The sequence below is a fragment of the Phyllobates terribilis genome, unplaced genomic scaffold (genome assembly GCF_046119375.1).
Source record: "Phyllobates terribilis strain yellow unplaced genomic scaffold, ASM4611937v1 Scaffold_7__3_contigs__length_470593459, whole genome shotgun sequence".
NCBI classification, from domain to species: domain Eukaryota; kingdom Metazoa; phylum Chordata; class Amphibia; order Anura; family Dendrobatidae; genus Phyllobates; species Phyllobates terribilis.
In genome coordinates this window covers 276,002,228-276,023,295 of record NW_027362767.1, presented here as the reverse complement: position 1 = coordinate 276,023,295, position 21,068 = coordinate 276,002,228, and the positions used below count along the sequence as shown (strand labels likewise).

Genomic DNA, 21,068 nt, shown 5'->3' with positions numbered 1-21,068 from the left:
TTTTGGTTTAGTAAATCTGCTCCTTTGCCTCTGATGGGTCCTGGCCACAGCCTGATGTCTGCAGATAGTGGAAAATATGTGACATGCTAAAGGCCCCGTCACACATAGCGAGATCGCTAATGAGTCACGGTTTTGGTGACGCAATAGCGATCTCGCTAGCGATCTCGTTATGTGTGACAGGGCCTTAAGACTAAGTCACAATGTGGCCCTCAGTCCAGCCGCACTCGGGCTCCTCTGTGAGAGTAGTCGTACACAGTATCAGGCACAGTACAATCAGAAAAGGCAGTACGTGGATACAATAGCAAGAACACAGCCATTGGTCTCCTACAGCATCTGTCATGGTGCACGTCTGGGGCAGCAATAACCCCATGAAAGACTTTCTTGGGCAGCTGGCCTGGGGGGCCCACATTGTTCAGGGGCCCCAGCAGGTTCACAGGCCGCTATGATCCTATCCTTAGAAATGCAAATGACCCCTGAGTCTCCTAGTGCCAGTGACATCACTGCGGCTCCTCAGTGAATCTCTAGCTTTACTTCTTTGTCATTGCTGAAAGGTTTGGTTCACACATTGCAAGAATATTCCTATAGAACCAGCTTTGTAATCCAGGCCCCAATCTTAGCTCAAAGTAGTACCTCGTGGATTTAGCTGTAGACTTCACTATTACACTGCATGCAATTCACCGAGAAATGTCATGGCAGGTATGAAGCCGCCTACATGACCGTAACCCTCATGGGGAATGGTGCCTCATCCACTGTGTCCTCAGCACACACAGACAATAGTTCATTTTGTCTTTCCCCTCTGCCTTCCATTTTTTTGGCTGGAGCCTGTGATATAGAGGGTCTTTGCCCAATACATCCCAATAAACCGCTTGATGACCCGGGTCTGTCACCTTGCAGGAGGTGCCTGGAGGGTGAATACCTTCTTTACATGGATGGTGTAGTATTAGGACAGACTCTGACTGCTCTTGATAAATGAACAAGCTCCTTTATGGTGGTTCTTACTGTTGTACCTAGTGGCCGGTGCGTGGGGCATTTTGATCAGTGATCAGCTGCAGCAAGAGCTCTCCTCTAAATACCATAACTGTCCTGCCCCACAGACCTCAACCCAATCGAACACTTGTGGGTAGAGGTGAAGAACAAGCTGTATACATACCTAAGTGAGGTGACCAGTTTGCACCAACTTTGGGAACGTGTAGAAGAGACCTGGGATCAGATTTCGGTGGAGACATGTTTGAATCTGATCGAGAGCGTGCCCAGGAGGATTCAGGCAGTGTTGAAAGCCAAAGGTGGATTTACAAAATACTAACAAAATGATTAAAATTTTGATTTTGCAGAGCAAATCAGTAACAATGCAGTGACCTAACAAGAATCTGCATAACTAATCATATGTTAAATAGTTGCAAGTCAAATTTATGTATGAGATAGCCGAGATGATTGTCTATAAAATGCCGGTCGTCTCATGTTAGAAGCAGAAGTGGATGGTGAGATATGGAGCCTGAAAGGCAAAAGGTCCAAACATTGTTACCCTTTTGCTCGTCAGTGTACATCATTGTAGGATCAGTGTTGTACTTGATGCGTGCTTGTTACAGGAATAACAGAGTCATTCAATTCATTAAAAGGGATTATCAGCCCATGTTAGCATGCCGGCAATCACCCAAACAACAAGCAAAATTCTCATTCATGGGGTGTTAGATCATTTATGCCATTATCAGCAGATCATTAGCCCATGTAAACAGCGTATGCTCCTGTGGGGACAAAACGAGTGAGGTAGCCATCCGTACCAGCAAGCTGTCATATAGTCTATGGGCACTACTTAACAGGCTGGGATTGGCCGTCACATGCACCCTGAGGCCAAGTTCCCACGATCAGTACATGATGCATTTTTCTGATGCATATATTCGTACAGAAAACAATGCAGCTTATAGTTCTAGCAAAGTGGATGGGATTTATGTACATTTTTACCACTGTGGAAATTGACCTGGCTCAAGTTTAGTGCTGCAACGTTGTCTAGTTGGCTCAGGTCCAGTAAGAACCAGGCAGATACTTTATAGAGGGTGAGAGTGCCGCCACCGAAGCACAGGCGGCATTAGCCTATATAAATAGACTGGTCACAACAGATGGGAGGATGGTTGTGGGCGGTGATGAGGTTATTAATCTTCTCCATTCTTACTATACGAATGTGTACACATCTAAGACTAATGCTTGGGAGGGAGATGTTGCCTCTTACCTAGATGGAATTGCTCTTCCTAGACTGTCTGGAGCTACAAGGGAGGCTTTGGATCAGCCCCTGGACTTGGAGGAACTAGATGATCCATTAAAAACCTTGCAAAATGAGAAAGCACTTGGTGCTAATGGTCTCCCAGAATTTGATAAACTAGATAAAGAGGTACTGTTGCCAAAGCTCTTACATGTCTCTAAGGAGGCACTAGAAAGGGGCGCCCAACCAGATTCTATGAATGAAGCCATAAGAGTTGTAATACTAAAGTCCAGGAAAGTTATGTCAAAACCTGACTCGTATAGGCCAATCTCTCTACTCCCAGCGGATATTAAACTACTAGCTAAGGTTTTAGCCAATAGATTGATTAAAGTTATCAGAGAAGTAGGACATGAGGATCAATCTGGATTTATGCCAGATTCATCTACCGCTATAAATCTGAGATGACTATTCCTCAACCTCCAAATGAGCTCACAGGGAGCTGGCACAAGGGCGGTCATGTCCTTGGACGCTGCCAAAGCATGACAGTGTGGAGTTATCTGTGGCCAGTTTTGAAAAAGATGGGCGTTGGTCCTTACTACATTGCTGTAACCCAGCTGTTATACCACCCCCTAGTTGCTAAAATTCAAGTCAATGGTCAATTCTGAGACTTAAATTAGAGGGGCACTAGCCAGGGATGTCCATTGTGGCCCTTTCTCTTTGCCGTGGCCATTGAGCCCTTGGCGTGTCGCTTAAGAGAGTCAAGAGATATTACTGGGTTTAAATGTGGAGAAATAGAGGAGCGAGTGAGTCTCTATGCAGATGATATGCTGCTTGTTATAGATAACGTAACATCCTCAATTAGGCCAATAATGTCAATCATAACAGGCCGAAAGGTTGTCAGGTTTACCTATTAATTGGAATAAATCTGTCCTGATGCCAGTAGATCCTCTGCCCCATTCTCCAATAGTGGAACAATCTCAGTTACAAATTGTAGACAAGTTTAAATATTTGGGAATAGCGGTCAGTACCAAGCCGAAAGAATATGGAAGATTAAACGTAGACCCTTTGTTGGATAAATGTAGAACTAAGGTGAATGCATGATCCAAACCCCGCTATCAGTTATAGGTGGAGGAAATCTTCTCAAGATGATCCTTATGCCACAACTGTTATACAGTGCCTACAAGTAGTATTCAACCCCCTGCAGATTTAGCTGGTTGACACATGTGGAATTAACTTGGCATTGTGACATTTGTACTGTAGATCAGCCTGGAAGTGGGAAATGCACTGCAGCAACTTTTTTGTTTTTTTTTAAAAACGTTAAAAGTTAATTCAGAGTGTCATTTATTATTCAACCCCTCAAACCACAAGAATTCTGTTTGGTCCCCCTAAAGTATTAAGAAGTAGTTCAGGCACCAAGAATAATGAGCTTCACATGTGTGGATTAAAGATCTCTTTTGCCAGCCTTTTCTGACTATTTAAGACCCTCCCCAAACTTGTGAACAGCACTCAGACATGGTCAACATGGGAAAGACAAAGGAGCATTCCAAGGCCATCAGAGACAAGATCGTGGAGGGTCACAAGGCTGGCAAGGGGTACAAAACCCTTTCCAAGGAGTTGGGCCTACCTGTCTCCACTGTTGGGAGCATCATCCGTAAGTGGAAGGCTTATGGAACTACTGTTAACCTTCCACGGCCTGGACAGCCTTTGAAAGTGTCCTCCCGTGCCGAGGCCAGGCTTGTCCGAAGAGTCAAGGCTAACCCAAGGACAACAAGGAAGGAGCTCCGGGAAGATCTCTTGGCAGTGGGGACATTGGTTTCAGTCAATACCATAAGTAACGTATTCCACCGCAATGGTCTCCGTTCCAGACGAGCCCGTAAGGTACCTTTACTTTCAAAGCATCATGTCAAGGCTCGTCTACAGTTTGCTCATGATCACTTGGAGGACTCTGAGACAGACTGGTTCAAGGTTCTATGGTCTGATGAGACCAAGATCGAGATCTTTGGTGCCAACCACACACGTGACGTTTGGAGACTGGATGGCACTGCATACGACTCCAAGAATGCCATCCCTACAGTCAAGCATGGTGGTGGCAGCATCATGCTGTGGGGCTGTTTCTCAGCCAAGGGGCCTGGCCATCTGGTCCGCATCCATGGGAAGATGGATAGCACGGCCTGCCTGGAGATTTTGGCCAAGAACCTCCGCTCCTCCATCAAGGATCTTAAGATGGGTCGTAATTTCATCTTCCAACAAGACCCAAAGCACACAGCCAAGAAAACCAAGGGCTGGTTCAAGAGGGAAAAAGTCATGGTGTTGGAGTGGCCTAGTCAGCCTCCTGACCTTAACCCAATTGAAAACTTGTGGAAGGAGCTCAAGAATAAAGTCCACATGAGACACCCAAAGAACCTAGATAACTTGGAGAAGATCTACATGGAGGAGTGGGCCAAGATAACTCCACAGACCTGTGCCGGCCTGATCAGGTCTTATAAAAGACGATTATTAGCTGGAATTGCAAACAAGGGTTATTCCACAAATATTAAACATAGGGGTTGTATAATAATTGACCCACACTTTTATGTTTAAAATTTAATAAAATTCAACTGAGCAACATAATTTTGGTTTGTAAGATTTATGCTTCTGTTCATAAAACCTACTCTCGTTTGCAGTTTGAAGGCTCTAACTTATTTGCATCTTATCAAACCAGCTAAATCTGCAGGGGGTTGAATACTACTTGTAGGCACTGTATGTGCTACATAACGCTCCCAGATGGCTTCCTCCATATTTCATAAAGTACAAACCGTGTGCAGGGAACTAATATGGGGTAAACAGCAGGGCTGTGGAGTCAGAGTAGGTGCCCATTTTGGTGGAGTCAAGAGTCAGTATGAAATGGACCAACTATGAAAATATATAATAAATTGGGTACAGTACTTCAATGCAGTTTGTGGGGAATATTTTTTCGTAAGGATTTGGGAAAGTTATGACGTGTCCTATAAATGTCTGTCCTATTCCTGATCTAAGGGTCTAGACTTTTAGCCGAGATGAATCTGTGCTACAGTAAATTTATCACTTAAACATGAGCCGTGTATGAGGGAGTCGGAGTCAGATATGGAAATTGAGGAGTCGGAGTCGAAGGTTTGACTTACCGACTCCACAGCCCTGCTGAACAGCATGCTGGAATAATAAGGATGAGGGCGGACGAGCCATTCCTGATCCATGGCTGTACTTTATTGCATCCCAATTACAACACCTCCATGGATGGGGAAGCAGAGATGACATGGGCAGGTCGGGTGCTCTTATTTTACAGAATATGAAACGGGCCTCACCTGTGTCTTCTGGAGTCTAGGATTTCTCCCGGCGGGAATCCTCTTACTCCCACACTGGCGTTAGTCTATAAAGTGTGGGACAGAGGAAAGAAACTTATGGATATTAAGGGATTCACCAAATACACACCGCTATGGCATAATCCCTCCATAGATGAGAACCGCTTTTGACTGCTGGACTGGACATAATGTGCGGTTTGTTCTGAACATATTCAGAAACAGCAATTTGATGTTTTAGAGGCTCACATTAACCCCCTATGCATCTGAACTGTGTAGACATGTGAAGGGTTAAAGTAACCCTTTACCGCAGTGCCAGGAATAGTATTAGTCTCATAGCAAGACCCCAGCAATGACAGACCTTGTGTCCTCACACAGGGTGCTGGTGTACACAATATACATACTGTATTATATAGAGGCACTGTAGGGTCCGCACGGTGCCCCCCCGTGTGTTATGAGATTCAGAAACATTACAACCGGGCAGAGAAACACCACCATGTTTGAGAATCACAGCAGGGTCTCATAGTGTTCAGTATGAGCAGGTCACACACCAATCAGTCTCCGGTACATTACATGGATCACACTGCAGAAACCCCCCCGACAGCACAGCCTCCCCCAGGGTCACAGCAGGACACGACCCAGTGCAGCTGATGAGCGGGGGTCCCCAAGTCTAATCCTCACCAGCGTCCCAACCAGAAGCCCCATGTAAGATGGATGCAGTTACCCAGAATCTGATGAATCAGGTAGAATGTGAAAGGAAGGAACCAGCACAAGCCTTCATGACACTGAAAGATTCTCAAGACATGTCATGGGCTTCTTGTTACCATACACTTACAAAATACTTTATTATAAGTCATCTTCCAGACTGATTTACGCTCTTTCATCTGCACTTCCAATAATTAATGTATGCTGCTTGTATAGGGAGATACCCATCAATCATGCAAAGCTAGCCATCAAGAAGCCTGCTGTGCCCTGCTGACTACTCAGTCACCTTGTACCAGGAGTGGACCTGGGTATTTGTAATATCAAAGCCAGTGTTTCCCTATAAATCAGACGAGACGATGGAACAGAGGACAGAGTACACACCAGACCCTGCCGGCAGACAAGGAGGGCTACGAACCAGAGGAAGGGCTCGCTAGCTGCCAACGGCATTATAACACACCAGTGAATCAATGTACCGAGAGGACGGAGAAGTCCAGTGCTCTCACTTACCACCAATCTTATTTTACAGCGTGCAGCCTCAGATCGTGACTTTTCTAAATTTTATCTATAAACAAAACTGCTAAAAAAAAAAAAAAAAAAAGCCCTAAAAAGGTCCAATTTAGCTAGAAAATCAGGTCCTTTGGGCTATTTTGGGGATGCACACTTAAATAGAGCAGCCCCCAACTTGGTGATAGCGCTCAGAGTGTGTAAGCGTTTCCTCCCACATGCCAAAGACACACTGATGAGGAATTTAGAATGAGAGCTCCAATGGGGACAGCAATGTCAGTAAAGCTGTGGAATCAATGGGGAAATCTCAGCAAGTAAGAAATAATACATCTAAAGTCTGTACAAAAACCTTAAGTATAAAACTGCCCCCAGGGTGGATATACCCTATAACAGTGGTGGGGAAACTCAGACACAAGGGCCATTTACAGCCCGCAATTACCTTTTCTCTGGGCAGATAACGCAGTGTTCAGGTCGGCAGCCGAACCTTGAATTTCTTCTTGTACTACAAGCACACTACTGAACGCTACAGCAAGTACAACTAAATATTACATCCTGGCGAGTGCCAGAGTCAAAAAAGTATTCAGTGGGTAGTTAGCACGATGTGCTGGCACCCCCTATGCGGCAGCCACAGCGCCCCCCTCCCTACCTACACTCCCACACACGCGGCAGCCCTCCCACACACGCGGCAGCCCTCCCACACACGCGGCAGCCCTCCCACACACGCGGCAGCCCTCCCACTGCTTGAGCTTTATAAATGTAGTGTGAACAGTGATGAATTTCCCATTGTGAGTCCTGCAGTGTAATATACATCTGTGTTCGGTATGACTTACAGCTGCAAGTTCTTTACAAAACATATTGCAGAGTTGGGCTGGGGGGGGGGGGGGTAATTTTCAGGTTGATAATTTTGTACGGCCCCCAAACGATGATATAGATACCCAAATAGCCCTTGGCAGAATAACTCTTCCCCACTCCTTCCCTATAAGCCCGAGGGGCCTGGCCACAGACTATATGCCTCCCAGTAAGATGTACACTTGGTAGATTTTCGATAATTTTCTTTATTATGTACAGAACAGATGGGAAGCGCCTGGTACATTTAACCAAGTTTTGTTGCCAGTTCCTTGGCCTTTGCTTTTTCCAGCTTGGCAATTCTGGCCACAGACTTCGGGCCCAAGATGCCTCCTCCCCAGTGACGACGGATCTGTAAGAGAAGATAATGGCGTCACCACAGCATTCAGGACCCTTGATCTGATCGCATTCTGGTAGGGTGCCCCTATAGGTTGGTGATGGGTCGTTCACAAACCATGTGGTACTTCTATGTGAATGATGGCAGCCGCCCCAGTGAGCCACTTGCAGTCTCTGCTTGGCTCTCACTGGGGGCAGGGTTGAGTGTCAATGCACTTGGGCAGCAATTTTACCTAAATGTGTTTATTTGTGGGTGAACATAAATTTAATAGGGAACCAAAAGAGGAGTCCGATGAGCAAAACCAAATGGTTCAGATCACCACAACGAGCCAGACTACATCTCTACTAAGGGTTGTATTTTGGGCCACGTTAGGACTGTCCAGGTCAGATTGCCTGTAACCCCCCTGCATGCAGCATAAATATAGGGTGCTGTGATGGCGCAGGCGGACGAATCCACCCCACCCCACCAACACCCGCTGTGTATATTACAGCCACTCCGGTAACGGCCAGGATTCGACCTTTCTAAATCTGTGTATTTAACCCCTCTGAAAGTCAGAGGATTTAACATGAAATACAGCCACAACCCATCCTGTAAATTTAGCACCCATGGTCCAGAAGCGCCCTCACAGTCAAAATGGAAGTCAACTCATACTGGATCATTGGCAGTAAATGAGGTGGCAGCCAGTACGTGCTCATCACTTCTATACAACCTGGCCATTACAGAGGATGGGACTCCACCATGCAATACCGTTCAGGACACCATGGCCCCTAGTCCTAGCACAGGTGGACAGAAAAGCTTAGTGTTTAGAGGGAATCTTCAGTCTATTCATGCTGCCAAAACCACAGGCAGCATCAGAGCCTGCATCACTGCAGCAAGGTAGAAAACCTAGGGGTCTGGATGTCGCCAGCAGCTACAGCGTCCATGCATCCAGGGATGGGAATATTGCTGCTCATTCTCATCTATACATTTGCCCAGAGAGGAAGCATACAAGAGCCGTCTGGTTCCCAATCAGCTTTTCCTGCCCATACTGCGGTGCTGTCTGTACAGACTAGATCTTTATACGGACAAAGCATGTACTAGATCCTGTCGGACGTATTTGTTGCAGACTTGCCATACCCCAGGTCAAGTGAACCGTTTGGACATAACTACATCTAAGCACTCGATATCTGATACGGGAAACTTAATAACCAGTTTGTGTCCTTGATTCATATTCTTTTCTCACGTTTGAGTTTTGCTTGTTACTAAAATGTAATACCAGAGCGTAGAGAACCAATATTCGGCCCAGGTGTAACACCAACTACAGTAGTCTCCTTAGGCTTTTCTGTGCACCAGTGCCAAGACTAGGGGCCATAGTGGCCTGAACATCTCCTGTGTAATGGCCAGCTTTTATAGAAGCTGAGGCGTGATGACCACATACAGGCTGCCGTGCAATCCTCACCTCACAGGGTGAGCGGACAATTCTTACCATTCACAACCAAAACTGGTACAGAGAACAAGGGGCTATAAGAACCAAGCCCACCATACCGCTCAGAAACTCAATATTACAACATTCTACTTCTATTGTGCAAAGGTAAAACTAAACCATAATCTTATATCACTGCGATCATGAAGACCCCGGAATATACCACGAACACTGAAAAGATTATACATACGCCCCAAAACTCGTGACACTAAAACAAAGCCTCATAAAGAAGATGGAGTAAGCTACTATCCATCTCCCCCCAGCAGCTGTCACCAGCTTACCTCATCGTGTCGTTCATTGTAGTTGGTCTTCACGGCTTCCACCAGTTTGGAGAGGGCTCCTTTATCCTCCCTGCAGAAGACAGACAGACAAGAGTGAGCTCTCGGTCCAGCCAGGACCTTTCAGGCTAGACCAGACTCTAGACAGCTCAAGGTTAACACTCAGCCACACGGTGCAGTTCAGGTGAAGAAATTCTGGGACATCATTGCTGAGAAGTCACAAGTTCAGTGCAGGGTGACAGTCATGACTTACGGGTTCACTTGTGTGAAGGCGATACTGGTGCAGGTCTTCCTATGGACGAGGCGGCCTAGTCTGGCCTTGCCCTTCACAATGCAGTAGGGGACTCCCATCTTCCGGCATAGAGCAGGTAGGAAAACAACCAGCTAGAAGGTAAGCACAGCATGAGCCAGCGCCAACAGCAGCCGCCAGTGCTTGCAGCACCCACAGGCAGATCGCTCAGGGTTAAAAAGCTCGAATTGAATCTTCATTATTTAGTCAGGTGAAGAAATTCACACATCATTGCAGATCTGCCCTGCACAAGACTGGACGACCCCCCCCCCCCACCCCCATACATCCAGGCTAAGTCCCCCACCGCAGACAGGACAAGACCACTCACCATACATACTAACCCTAGTCCTGTGTAGGGTGGGCTTGGAGACGCAACCCCCCCAATCAGAGAACCCATTCTCAGAACTAGAAGACCCTCACGGCCCCTAAGCTCCATCATCCCAATGCTTATACATCCCACCCGCTAGTCTGACACCCGAGGTCTGTATACCAACAGGGACATGTATCGCCACCGCACCTCAATGGGATCCACATCATGAGAGATGACGACCAGCTGGGCCTTCTTGTTCTCCACCAAGGTGGTCACTGTGTTAACACCTGAAAGAGAAAGTCATCAGCTGTGCTCATCTCCCCCGATACCCCAGAAAGGACACGGTCATTGCTCAGGGTTAAAAAGCTCGTGTTTATTCCACACTATCTATTTCAGGTGAAGAAATTCTGACATCATCGCAATCTGCCACCAGAGACCCAACCTGTCCCCCACATACCTGCTCTGATCACAGCGGGTCTCTTCGTTGGGACGTCTCCTTTGCCGGCTGCTTTCTGCTCAGCACGGGCCAGCAGCCGTTTCTTTTTCTCCAGCTTGGTCTCGGGCCGGTATTTGTGCGCCAGTTTGAAGAGCTGAGTGGCTGATAAGAGAATATGCGGTCAGTAGGGGCAGGGAGATCAGCGGAACAAAAATCAGGAGCGCGGACATCGTGCATCAGAGATCTTGGTGGAAAAGTGTAATCACAACTTCTCAGATAGCAAATATCAGGCATCATGTGCACGTGAGCCTAGGATCATCACAGATCACCCCCCCCACCACCACCAAATGACCCCCCAAAAAGGCATCATCCTCACCCCTCTGCCCCAGAGAGCACAGCAGCACCAACCCCCACAACAGGGACCATTGTACCAGTCACCAAAGGGACCCAGGGGAAATAGATTCCCTAAGAGAACATTCACCCCCACGCTGCCCTCCCCAGTGCACTGGACGTCAGTCATCCTCCCATTCGTCAATCCACCAGGATGACCTATAAGTGGGGCCAGCTGCAGGATAATGGATGCCGTGGACATAACTGTGGGGGCACTACACCTCCAACACTAACCTGTCTGCCGGTCCAGGGCCTGGGTGAATTGGTTGATTGCAGGGGGCACCTTCAGACGCTTGTACAAGATGGACCTCTGGCGCTGGAGCCGGATGTAGCGCGGCCATTTCACGAAGCGGGTAAGGTCCCTCTTGGGTTGGATGTCCTGCCCTAAAGTCAGAGAGGGAGTCAATGGCAACTACAGCTCATAGATCAGTCAGAGGCAGTGACGGACAGCACCTCTCACCAATGCCAAAGTTCTTAGGCCTCTTCTCGAACAGCGGGTTCACCACCTTCTTCACCTCGACCTTCTTTACAACGGAAGGGGCTGGAGCCACCTTCTTGCCCTTCCCCTTCACTTTCTTTCCTTTCGGCTGCAGAGATAAACATACATGAGTAATGGGGAGACCGGAACCTCCACACAAAGATGCAGGGGGCACATGACCCCCTATGGCGACACCTACCCCACATTGTGACAACAATGTCCTCGACCCCATAAAGTGCACCCCGCCTTGCCCAACATCAACCCCCACTGCACACCACAGACGACCACCCCAACAACCATGTCACCTCCGCCCCCCACCATTACCCGACGCTACAGACCTCCACCCCCCACTACACGGCGCCCGGCCCTGCACACAGCAGTGTCACTGGTCACCCCGGCCCTGCACACAGCAGTGTCACTGGTCACCCCGGCCCTGCACACAGCAGTGTCACTGGTCACCCCGGCCCTGCACACAGCCACACCAGCCTCCTTCCCCGGGGGACCACGCACGGGACGAGCATCAGAGATCTTGGTGGTAATTGTCATCATCGTCTCAGATAGCAAATATTCCATCACATCATCTGCTCGTCCGCCCCGGCACAGCGCCCCCCGGTAATGTCTCCCGCCCCCGAGAGAAGGAAAGCAGCGAACACCCCGGACCGTCAGGGCCGCTCTGCCGCCTGCAGACTAATCTCCCGAACAAAGAAAATCCCACCCGGGAGAGAAGCGCGGGCCTCCACCTACAGCAGCCCGAGGTCAGCGGAGCACATTAGCGGCGGCGGCCGAAGGATGGCAGCGGATAGAGACAACGGAGGAACACATCAGCACTCACCATGGCGGACGCGGCAGAAAAAGGAAGACTAAAGCATTGTGGGTAATTTTGTATCTCCTCAAAGATATCGCGACACCTAGAGGAGGAGCGAGATTTGATGCAGATGTGAGCGGCGTGTGAGGAGCGCCCTCTGAAGGCTCCGAGCGGTGCTGCTACAACTGGTCGGTCAGTAACGTCACGTGGTCTGCTCATCTAGCTAATCACTTGGCCGATCACAACTATGCGCGACGGTGCGGTAACCAATCACAATGCAGCGGTGCGGATAGATGGCGGATGGTGACTGAGGGAAAGAAGTGACGGACGGCGAGAGCGCGGAGGAGCAAGGCCGAGTACGTGGGGGGCGCGGAGGAGCAGGGCCGAGTACGTGGGGGCGCGGAGGAGCAGGGCCGAGTACGTGGGGGCGCGGAGGAGCAGGGCCGAGTACGTGGGGGCGCGGAGGAGCAGGGCCGAGTACGTGGGGGGCGCGGAGGAGCAGGGCCGAGTACGTGGGGGCGCGGAGGAGCAGGGCCCAGTACGTGGGGGCGCGGAGGAGGGGAGGATGGCTGCGGGGAATACTAGTGCTGCCGGTAAAGAATACTTCTTCTCTTTCCTCCCAGTGTCATGGCGCAGCTGCGAGTGCTACCCCAGAGCAAGGAGACGTTACTGCAGTCCTACAACAAGAGGCTGAAGGACGACATCAAATCTATCATGGACAACTTCAGTGAGATCATCAAGACTGCCAGGGTGAGGAGGATGGGGGTCTCGCTGACACCTCTCCTGTTCTGGGGCGCCCACCCCTCCCAGGCTGGTTGCTCGCCCCCCGCGCCTCCCAGGCTGGCCACTCGCCCACCCCGCGCCTCCCCCCCTTCCTCCCAGGCTGGCCGCTCGCCCACCCCGCGCCTCCCCCCCTTCCTCCCAGGCTGGCCGCTCGCCCACCCCGCGCCTCCCCCCCTTCCTCCCAGGCTGGCCGCTCGCCCACCCCGCGCCTCCCCCCCTTCCTCCCAGGCTGGCCGCTTGCCCACCCCGTGCCTCCCCCCCTTCCTCCCAGGCTGGCCGCTTGCTCACCCCGCGCCTTCCTCCCAGGCTGGCCGCTCGCCCACCCCCCCCCTTCCTCCCAGGCTGGCCGCTCGCCCACCCCGCTCCTCCCAGGCTGGTTGCTCGCCCCCCCCTCCTTTTCTCCCAGGCTGGCCGCTCGCCCTCCCCTCCCCTTCCTCCCAGGCTGGCCGCTCGCTCCCCCCGCCCCCCCCCCCCCCCCCAGGCTGGCCGCCCACCCCGCTCCCCCCCTTCCCCGCGGCTGGCCGTTCGTGCCCTTGCCCCCCCCCCCCCCTTCCCCGCGGCTGGCCGTTCGTGCCTCCCTCGCTAGTTGCGTGCTCCCCGGCCCGGCTGGCTGCTCGCTTGCCCATGTGTTCTCGCCTTTATTTCCTTTGGGTCAGATTGAAGAAGAACATCAGGTCAGCCGCTCGACCCAAGGAGAGCAGGACAACTACGAGATGCACGTCCGCTCAGCTAACATAGTGAGTACAGGGTGGTCGCCGTCTTCTCCCCTACACGTATCGTAGCTTGGCAGTTTCTCGCCTGCAGACGTTTTGGTGAAGGTCTCTCTTCAGTATAATAAACAACATGGTGATCTCACAGCAGGGAAGGTATACAGCATACACTGTGTAGTGGAGATTTAACACCGAGCTGTAAATGCACCTAGAGTGAGCACTAGAGGGGCCCAGCGGCTGAACCTTATGGCACCCCCCCCACACACACACACACACACATCCACGCGGGAGTAGGACCGGTGTGACATTTGCATGTGAAGGCCTCTTCTTGACCTCACACCACCACTGTCAAAGACCATCATGGTGCAGAGCAAGACGGCAATGGAGGTCTGTCATCTCCAGCGATGAGTCCTGACTTTTTTCTTGACCTCAGTGACAGCCGGAGATTGGTCTAGTGAACAATGCCATGAAAAGGCCTTCACGAGGGAACATCACACCGGTCCTGCTCACAGGATTATGGTGTGGGGTGGCATAATGTACAGTAGTCGAACCCCTCTAGTCTTAATTCCGTGTGCACTAACATCTCAGCTTTACATTGATTTGTCGTGGAACCAGTGGTGCGGCCATCTCTCCAACGTGTCCCAGTAGTGTTCCTCGCACTACTGTGAGCAGCCTGTGTGGCCTAAACATCATCCAATGGCTTCAGCATCTCTGGACTTGCTTCAGTCGAGCACATCTGGGACGTCATTGGTCGGTGATCACACAGGAGCTGCCAGCAGCGGATTCTGCTGATTTTCCCAAGTGCATTCAGCACCAGAACCTTCCTTAGACGACCATTAATGACCTCAGTGATGGCAGGCGAGGCTGGAAGTTCCGGGATTTCTACGCGGGGCTCAGACTCCAGACTGATACAGCCAGAGATAGAGACATTAACACAATTCTTCCATTATTTGCAGATCGGTAACGTCTCCATCCTGGGATTTCCATAGCTCCATGACTTTCATGTAATAGCTGACTTGGTACTATCTCACTGGTGATGGTTTATAACGTATGGTCTGTGCTCCAGGTCCGTGCCGGGGAGTCTCTGATGCGGCTGGTGTCTGATCTGAAGCAGTATCTGATCCTGAACGACTTCCCGTCTGTGAACGAGGCCATCAATCAGCGCAGTCAGCAGCTCCGCGGTCTGCAGGACGAGTGTGACAGGAAGCTGATCTCGCTGAGGGATGAGATTGCCATCGACCTGTATGAACTTGAAGAGGAATATTACTCCTCCAGGTATAAATAGGTTCCGGACTGATGGAGTGCCCGAGTCTGGGAGCGGGATTGTACCCAGGTCTTGGCTGTTAAGGGGTTAATACCTGTGCCCTGGTGGGCTGGTGGCAGTCATGTATCAGGGGCTCTATGATCGTCTGTCTTTAGTATCCTGTGCTCTGATTTTTCAATTTTGTCATCAGTGGGATCCTGCAGCGTGGTGGTGTGTAGTCTAGTGTTCTCTGTTATCAGGAGACATCACACACCATCTGGTGGTGGAATTGGTATCCTCTGAGGGTAACAACCTGTCAGAACAATAAAGTGACTTGTGCATCAACCCTTCACATTTGTGTCATGGCCATGGCTGATATTGTGGGGTCCTGCCGGTGACTGATATGAATGAGTAGATCATTTGGTGGGGGGTGCAGACCCACTGTGTCCCTCCGTCTCTCCTTGCGGTCGCTGGTATGATGGACCGTCCTGCTCACTGTTGTCTTCTGTCACTTCTGCTCTGATGCCTTGTGTGGGTTCTTGGGTGGTGGCCTGGTGCGGGGTCTTTAGGGCTATACATGTAGTCTGTACCGAAGTCGCGGTGATTCGCTGCTCTCCAGTTCTTAACGCTTTGCTTCTGTCTTGCTTTTCTCTCTTGCTCTCTGGACTCTGCTGCTTTACCTGTTGTGTTGTAAGCTACAGTGTGTGTGAGCCGAGCTGTCTGCCACTGTGTGAAGCGTACTGGATCACAGACTCCTCACCTCAGGATCCCAGCACCCCGGTGATGTCCGAGAACAGCGCCCTCCCCAGTCAGGTTCATGCATCTCCACATGTGAACGGACACGGAGTGAGCATGTCCGAGCACAGCTGAGTGGGTGGAGCGCAGATCATTCCTGGTCCTCTCATCCTGGAGGCCGCCGAGGGGGTGAGCTCTCTCTGCCCTTCCACGTCTTCCATCACCCTGATCGTATCCGCTCCTGTATAGGACTAGTTAGTCTGGTGCCCGAATGCTGTCTGCGCCCCATCACATGGCGTGCGCAGATGTGTGCCACACAGGAGTCTGAACCCGTGCCTAGCCCCTTCCCTGGAGCGCTCTGTCACCTCGCCGATTGGGGTGTGCTTGTAGTCGTATTTCCTCGGCTGCATGTTTCATTTGTTCCTTTAAAACTGAAATAAAAAGGTTTTTTTTGTTAATTTCTTCTGTTTCCAATCAAAGAAATAAAATGTACTAGTGTTGAATCTGTAGAACAGTCCAGGCAGCAGATGCATTAATTACTGCCCACTCTGTGTCTGCTATACAGGCCATATCTGTAAGGCCTCATTCACACATCAGTTCCTGTGGTATGTGTGGTGACAATTTTCACACGTACTGGAGACATTGACACAGGTAGACCCATTCAAATGAAGGGTCTGTGCACATGTCAGTGACACGCCGACATGTCCGTTTTTTACCAGCAGCACGAGCCGCAAAACATCCCACACTGATGACATCCGTGTGTCAGTGTGACGAGTACCGGCGCCTGAGAAAAAGCGGTACAGTCAGCACTGTTCCCAGGCACCGGGTGCTTAAGCTAGCTCTCATCATTGTCGCCTGGTCTCCCTGCGATCAGGTGACGCTGATGGGAATTAGTCAGCACCCACTGTGTGAGTATATCATGTATTACCATATTTTTCGGACCATAAGACGCACCTAGGTTTTAGAGGAGGAAAATAGAAAAAAAATGTGGTCATGATGCCCTGTTAAGGGGGAGGTGGCCTGCTGATAACATTGTTATAGGGGTAATGTCCCTCATTTCTGTTAATATCCCCCATCCTGGTATATATGGCCCCTCCTTCCTGTAATACACGGCCCCAATCCCCCATCCTGGTATGCATGGCATCCCTCAACCCCATCCTGGTATGTATGCCGCCTTCATCCCTCTTCCTGGTATGTATGGCACCCTTCATCCCTATATGTATGACACCCTTCATCCCTGTATGTATGGCCCTCCCTGATCCCCGTCACGCTGCAAACAAAAGAAAAAAAAATAAAGAATCATACTCACCTCCTCTCTGCACTCACACTCTGCTGCCGATAGGGTCCTCACTGTGTGAGCCGCGCATGGCGTCCCTGCCATGCGCCCTCACACAGTGATCTGCTGTGCCGGAATAGTCACTGCTCCCCAATCCGGGACTGCGTGCGTGGGGAGCAGTCACCATTCACTCTCCCTAATAGCGCGCACACTGTAGCCGCAGCGCGGCTCTTGCTGCCGCTCTGCGGTCATGTGTGCCCGCTATTAAAGACCATGAATATTCGCTACAACCCACTCCCATGCGCGGCTCACACAGTGAGAACCCTGTCGCAGCAGAGCGTGACGCAGCGCTGGAGGAGAGAGGAGGTGAGTATGATTATTATTTTTTTTTTTTTTAATGTGTGCGCAGCGTGACAGGGATCGGGGGGGCCATACATACAGGGATGAAGGGTGCCAAGCATACCAGGATGAGGGGGGGGCTATACATACAGGGATGAAGGGTGCCAAGCATACCAGGATGAGGGGGGGGGCTATACATACAGGGATGAAGGGTGCCAAACATACTAGGATGAGGGGGGGGCATACATACAGGGATGAAGGGTGCCAAGCATACCAGGATGAGGGGGGGGGGCTATACATACAGGGATGAAGGGTGCCAAGCATACCAGGATGAGGGGGGGGCCATACATACAGGGATGAAGGGTGCTAAGCATACCGGGATGAGGGGGGCCATAATTACCAGGAGCCACGCTGCAGGCACAGTGTGCCAACTATCAAGGAAAATGAATATTCACTGCTCCCCATGGGCGTGGGGAGCAGTGAATATTCATTTTCTTTAGTAGCGGGCACAGTGTAGGCTGCAGCAGGACTATAAGACGCACCTCCCACTTTCCTCCAAAATTTGAGGAAAAAAGTGTGTATTATAGTCCAAAAAATACAGTAAATACATTTTAAAAAAACTGAGTGCGGTCTCCCTTCATTTTCTTAACCAGCTGAGGGCAAGCCGACAGCTGGCGGCTGATAATATTCTGGGAAGGGGCCAATAGCCATAAAGGTTCCCAGGTTATTAATAACAGCTCACAGCTGTCTGCTAAGCCCCCTGGTTAGTAAAAGGGGTACCCCCCCAAAAAAAACGATGTGTGGTCCCCCTATTATTACTGTGGAGACATGAGGGTCTGTGGGTGCTCTCGTCCGCTGGCCCGGCTGTCTTTAGGAAGACTGCATGGACCAGGGCTTAACCCACTGAACACCCGCACTCCTTCCCCGTGGGCTTACTACTCAGACAACACAGGGTGAGGGTAAAACAGTGGCAATACTTTACTGAACCACCAACATACAAAGAAATATATAGAACAGCCCCAGCAAATACCCAAGTTGGTGCAAATTACAGAGTCTCATCCTTACGCTGGCTTGCCGATATTAGAGCCGCTGCGACTTCAGGGCTTCCAGGGCCGACTACCCCCACCAGTGGCACCCCACTTTTGGCAGGCACCCACAGAGAGGAGGTAATGACAAGCTTAGGAAGCTGACAGTCCATTGAGGCACGTGGCCAGGTGACCGGAGGGTCCCAACCTGGCTTTTCTGAACATCCACATGGGGCCAGGTGACCGGAGGGTCTCAACCTGGCTTCCCCAACAGTCTCCATGGGTTCAGTGATGGTCAATGGAGCAGATCTGTATTCTTCCAGCTAGGGCCGTAGTCGCTTAAGCTGGCATCCTGTAGAATGTCAAATCTGTGTCCTTGTTGATGGAGCCATGGTGTCTTGTCTGCTGTTCTGTAGAGTCTCTCTTTGCAGAAGGAAGGGATCCCTTTTTATACCCATATCTGTAGTTCAGGCCATCATCCACAGGTCAGGTGGAATGAGATTAATTCTCATTGTTTGAGTATTTAATCAATATGCATAGTTTGGCCTCCACTGTTTTGCAGTCAACAAGCTACATGGACTTATACAATGGGTAATCAACATATTAGCAAACAATTGTTCAATAACCCTGCGCCCTTGTCCACCAAGAATAGCAGTTCAATAAACTGTAGGAGCTGATATAAAAGATAAACAGCCAGCCATTCAACAATTCACAAACATCAATTCAAGTGTCAACGTTCAGACTCATGAATAATAGTCTGTCTCCTGGCCTATTGAAAGTATACATTTGGCATAATTAAGATTAAATGCTGTGTCATCACAATTATAACCAGCAAAGGCTAAATAGACAGCTGTGGGTGGATATTAATAGCCTGGGAAGGTGCCATGCATATTGGCCCCCTCCCAGACTAAGGTCCTCAGCCGCCCAAGAAATGGCGCATATAAGATGCACCAAATCTGGCTCTTAGCCTCAGTTCCTCCCACTTGCCCTGGCGCGGTGGCAAGTGGGGTAATATTTGTGAGGTTGATGTCAGATTTGTAATGACATCAAGCCTAGGGGATAGTAATGGAGAGGAGCCTATAAGATGTCCCCATTACTAACCCCGTAAGTTTAAGTTAAAAAAACACATACAGAGCAAAGTCCTTTATTTGAAAAAAAAAAAAAACTCCCCAACCCTCTTTTACCCAATTGTTATTATCCAAATAAATATAAACACTTCCTCACCTGTCTGCCGATAATCCATATGTCCCACGAGGAGCCCAACTCAGCTACATCTGGATGCATTGCTGAGCGGTGGCATGATGCGACCACTCAGCTCTGCATCCAGGATACAATGAGCTGAGCAGGAGAATGCAGTTTCAGTGACCAGCGGTGACGTCATTGAGGGTACCGCCGGTCACAGGCAGCACATTCCCACGATCAGCTCTGTGTGAGTCGGCCTATGAACTGCGGTAACCTTCCTGACGTCACCGCTCGCACTGTGAGAAATTGGAAATCACATTACTGAATTGGTAATACACTAGAATAGGGGCACTGGTAGGTATACAGTGGTGGCCAAAAGTATTGGCACCCCTGCAATTCTGTCAGATAATACTCAGTTTCTTCCTGAAAATGATTGCAATCACAAATTCTTTGGTATTATTATCTTCATTTAATTTGTCTTCATTGAAAAAACACAAAAAGAATTGTCCTAAAGCCAAATTGGATATAATTCCACACCAAACCTAAAAAAGGGGGTGGACAAAAGTATTGGCACTGTTTGAAAAATCATGTGATGCTTCTCTAATTCGTGCAATTAACAGCACCTGTAACTTACCTGTGGCACCTAACAGGTGTTGGCAATAACTAAATCACACTTGCAGCCAGTTAACATGGATTAAAGTTGACTCAACCTCTGTCCTGTGTCCTTGTGTGTACCACATTGAGCATGGAGAAAAGAAAGAAGACCAAAGAACTGTCTGAGGACTTGAGAAACCAAATTGTGAGGAAGCATGAGCAATCTCAAGGCTACAAGTCCATCTCCAAAGACCTGAATGTTCCTGTGTCTTCCGTGCGCAGTGTCATCAAGAAGTGTAAAGCCCATGGCACTGGGGCTAACCTCCCTAGATGTGGACGGAAAAGAAAAATTGAGAGATTTCAACGCAAGATTGTGCGGATGGTGGATAAAGAACCTCAACTAACATCCAAACAAGTTCAAGCTGCCCTGCAGTCCGAGGGTACCACAGTGTCGACCCGTACTATCCGTCGGCGTCTGAATGAAAAGGGACTCTATGGTAGGATACCCAGGAAGACCCCACTTCTTACCCCGAGACATAAAGCCAGGCTGGAGTTTGCCAAAACTTACCTGAGAAAGCCTAAAACGTTTTGGAAGAATGTTCTCTGGTCAGATGAGACAAAAGTAGAGGTTTTTGGGAAAAAGCATCAACATAGAGTGTACAAGAAAAAAAAAAAGAGGCATTCAAAGAAAAGAACACGGTCCCTACAGTCAAACATGGCGGAGGTTCCCTGATGTTTTGAGGTTGCTTTGCTGCCTCTGGCACTGGACTGCTTGACCGTGTGCATGGCATTATGAAGTCTGAAGACTAACAACAAATTTTGCAGCATAATGT

At 49.8% G+C, this 21,068-nt stretch overlaps 2 protein-coding genes and 5 non-coding genes across 12 annotated transcripts; 1 reads left to right on the top strand and 6 right to left on the bottom strand.

Moving 5' to 3' along the window:
* Positions 1 to 7,752: 7,752 nt before the first annotated feature.
* RPL7A (ribosomal protein L7a) lies at positions 7,753 to 12,582 on the bottom strand. The gene is made up of 8 exons (XM_073640862.1): positions 12,376 to 12,582; positions 11,526 to 11,652; positions 11,300 to 11,449; positions 10,697 to 10,837; positions 10,447 to 10,526; positions 9,894 to 10,024; positions 9,644 to 9,713; positions 7,753 to 7,915 (listed from the first exon to the last, which is right to left on the bottom strand). The coding sequence occupies exons 1-8, from the start codon at positions 12,565 to 12,567 to the stop codon at positions 7,811 to 7,813; spliced, it is 996 nt and encodes a 331-aa protein (XP_073496963.1). The 5' UTR covers positions 12,568 to 12,582; the 3' UTR covers positions 7,753 to 7,810.
* LOC141155673 (small nucleolar RNA SNORD36) lies at positions 9,785 to 9,852 on the bottom strand. The gene has a single exon (XR_012247577.1). It is a non-coding gene; the product is annotated as a small nucleolar RNA SNORD36 (small nucleolar RNA).
* On the bottom strand, positions 10,093 to 10,166 carry LOC141155672 (small nucleolar RNA SNORD36). The gene has a single exon (XR_012247576.1). It is a non-coding gene; the product is annotated as a small nucleolar RNA SNORD36 (small nucleolar RNA).
* On the bottom strand, positions 10,587 to 10,661 carry LOC141155671 (small nucleolar RNA SNORD36). The gene has a single exon (XR_012247575.1). It is a non-coding gene; the product is annotated as a small nucleolar RNA SNORD36 (small nucleolar RNA).
* Positions 10,908 to 10,977, bottom strand: LOC141155675 (small nucleolar RNA SNORD24). Its single transcript, XR_012247579.1, has one exon. It is a non-coding gene; the product is annotated as a small nucleolar RNA SNORD24 (small nucleolar RNA).
* On the bottom strand, positions 12,060 to 12,129 carry LOC141155674 (small nucleolar RNA SNORD24). The gene has a single exon (XR_012247578.1). It is a non-coding gene; the product is annotated as a small nucleolar RNA SNORD24 (small nucleolar RNA).
* Positions 12,424 to 16,277, top strand: MED22 (mediator complex subunit 22). 6 transcript variants are annotated; one of them, XM_073640866.1, is made up of 5 exons: positions 12,424 to 12,540; positions 12,972 to 13,098; positions 13,788 to 13,868; positions 14,908 to 15,116; positions 15,780 to 16,277. In XM_073640866.1, exons 2-5 carry the CDS (start codon positions 12,976 to 12,978, stop codon positions 15,952 to 15,954), a joined length of 588 nt encoding a protein of 195 aa, XP_073496967.1. In that variant the 5' UTR covers positions 12,424 to 12,540; positions 12,972 to 12,975; the 3' UTR covers positions 15,955 to 16,277. The 6 variants fall into 6 exon arrangements, with proteins under 6 accessions (XP_073496967.1, XP_073496965.1, XP_073496968.1 ...); XM_073640864.1 differs by having other exon boundaries at positions 12,539 to 12,678; XM_073640867.1 differs by lacking the exon at positions 12,424 to 12,540 and adding an exon at positions 12,547 to 12,704 and having other exon boundaries at positions 15,786 to 16,277.
* The last annotated feature ends 4,791 nt before the right edge of the window (positions 16,278 to 21,068 follow it).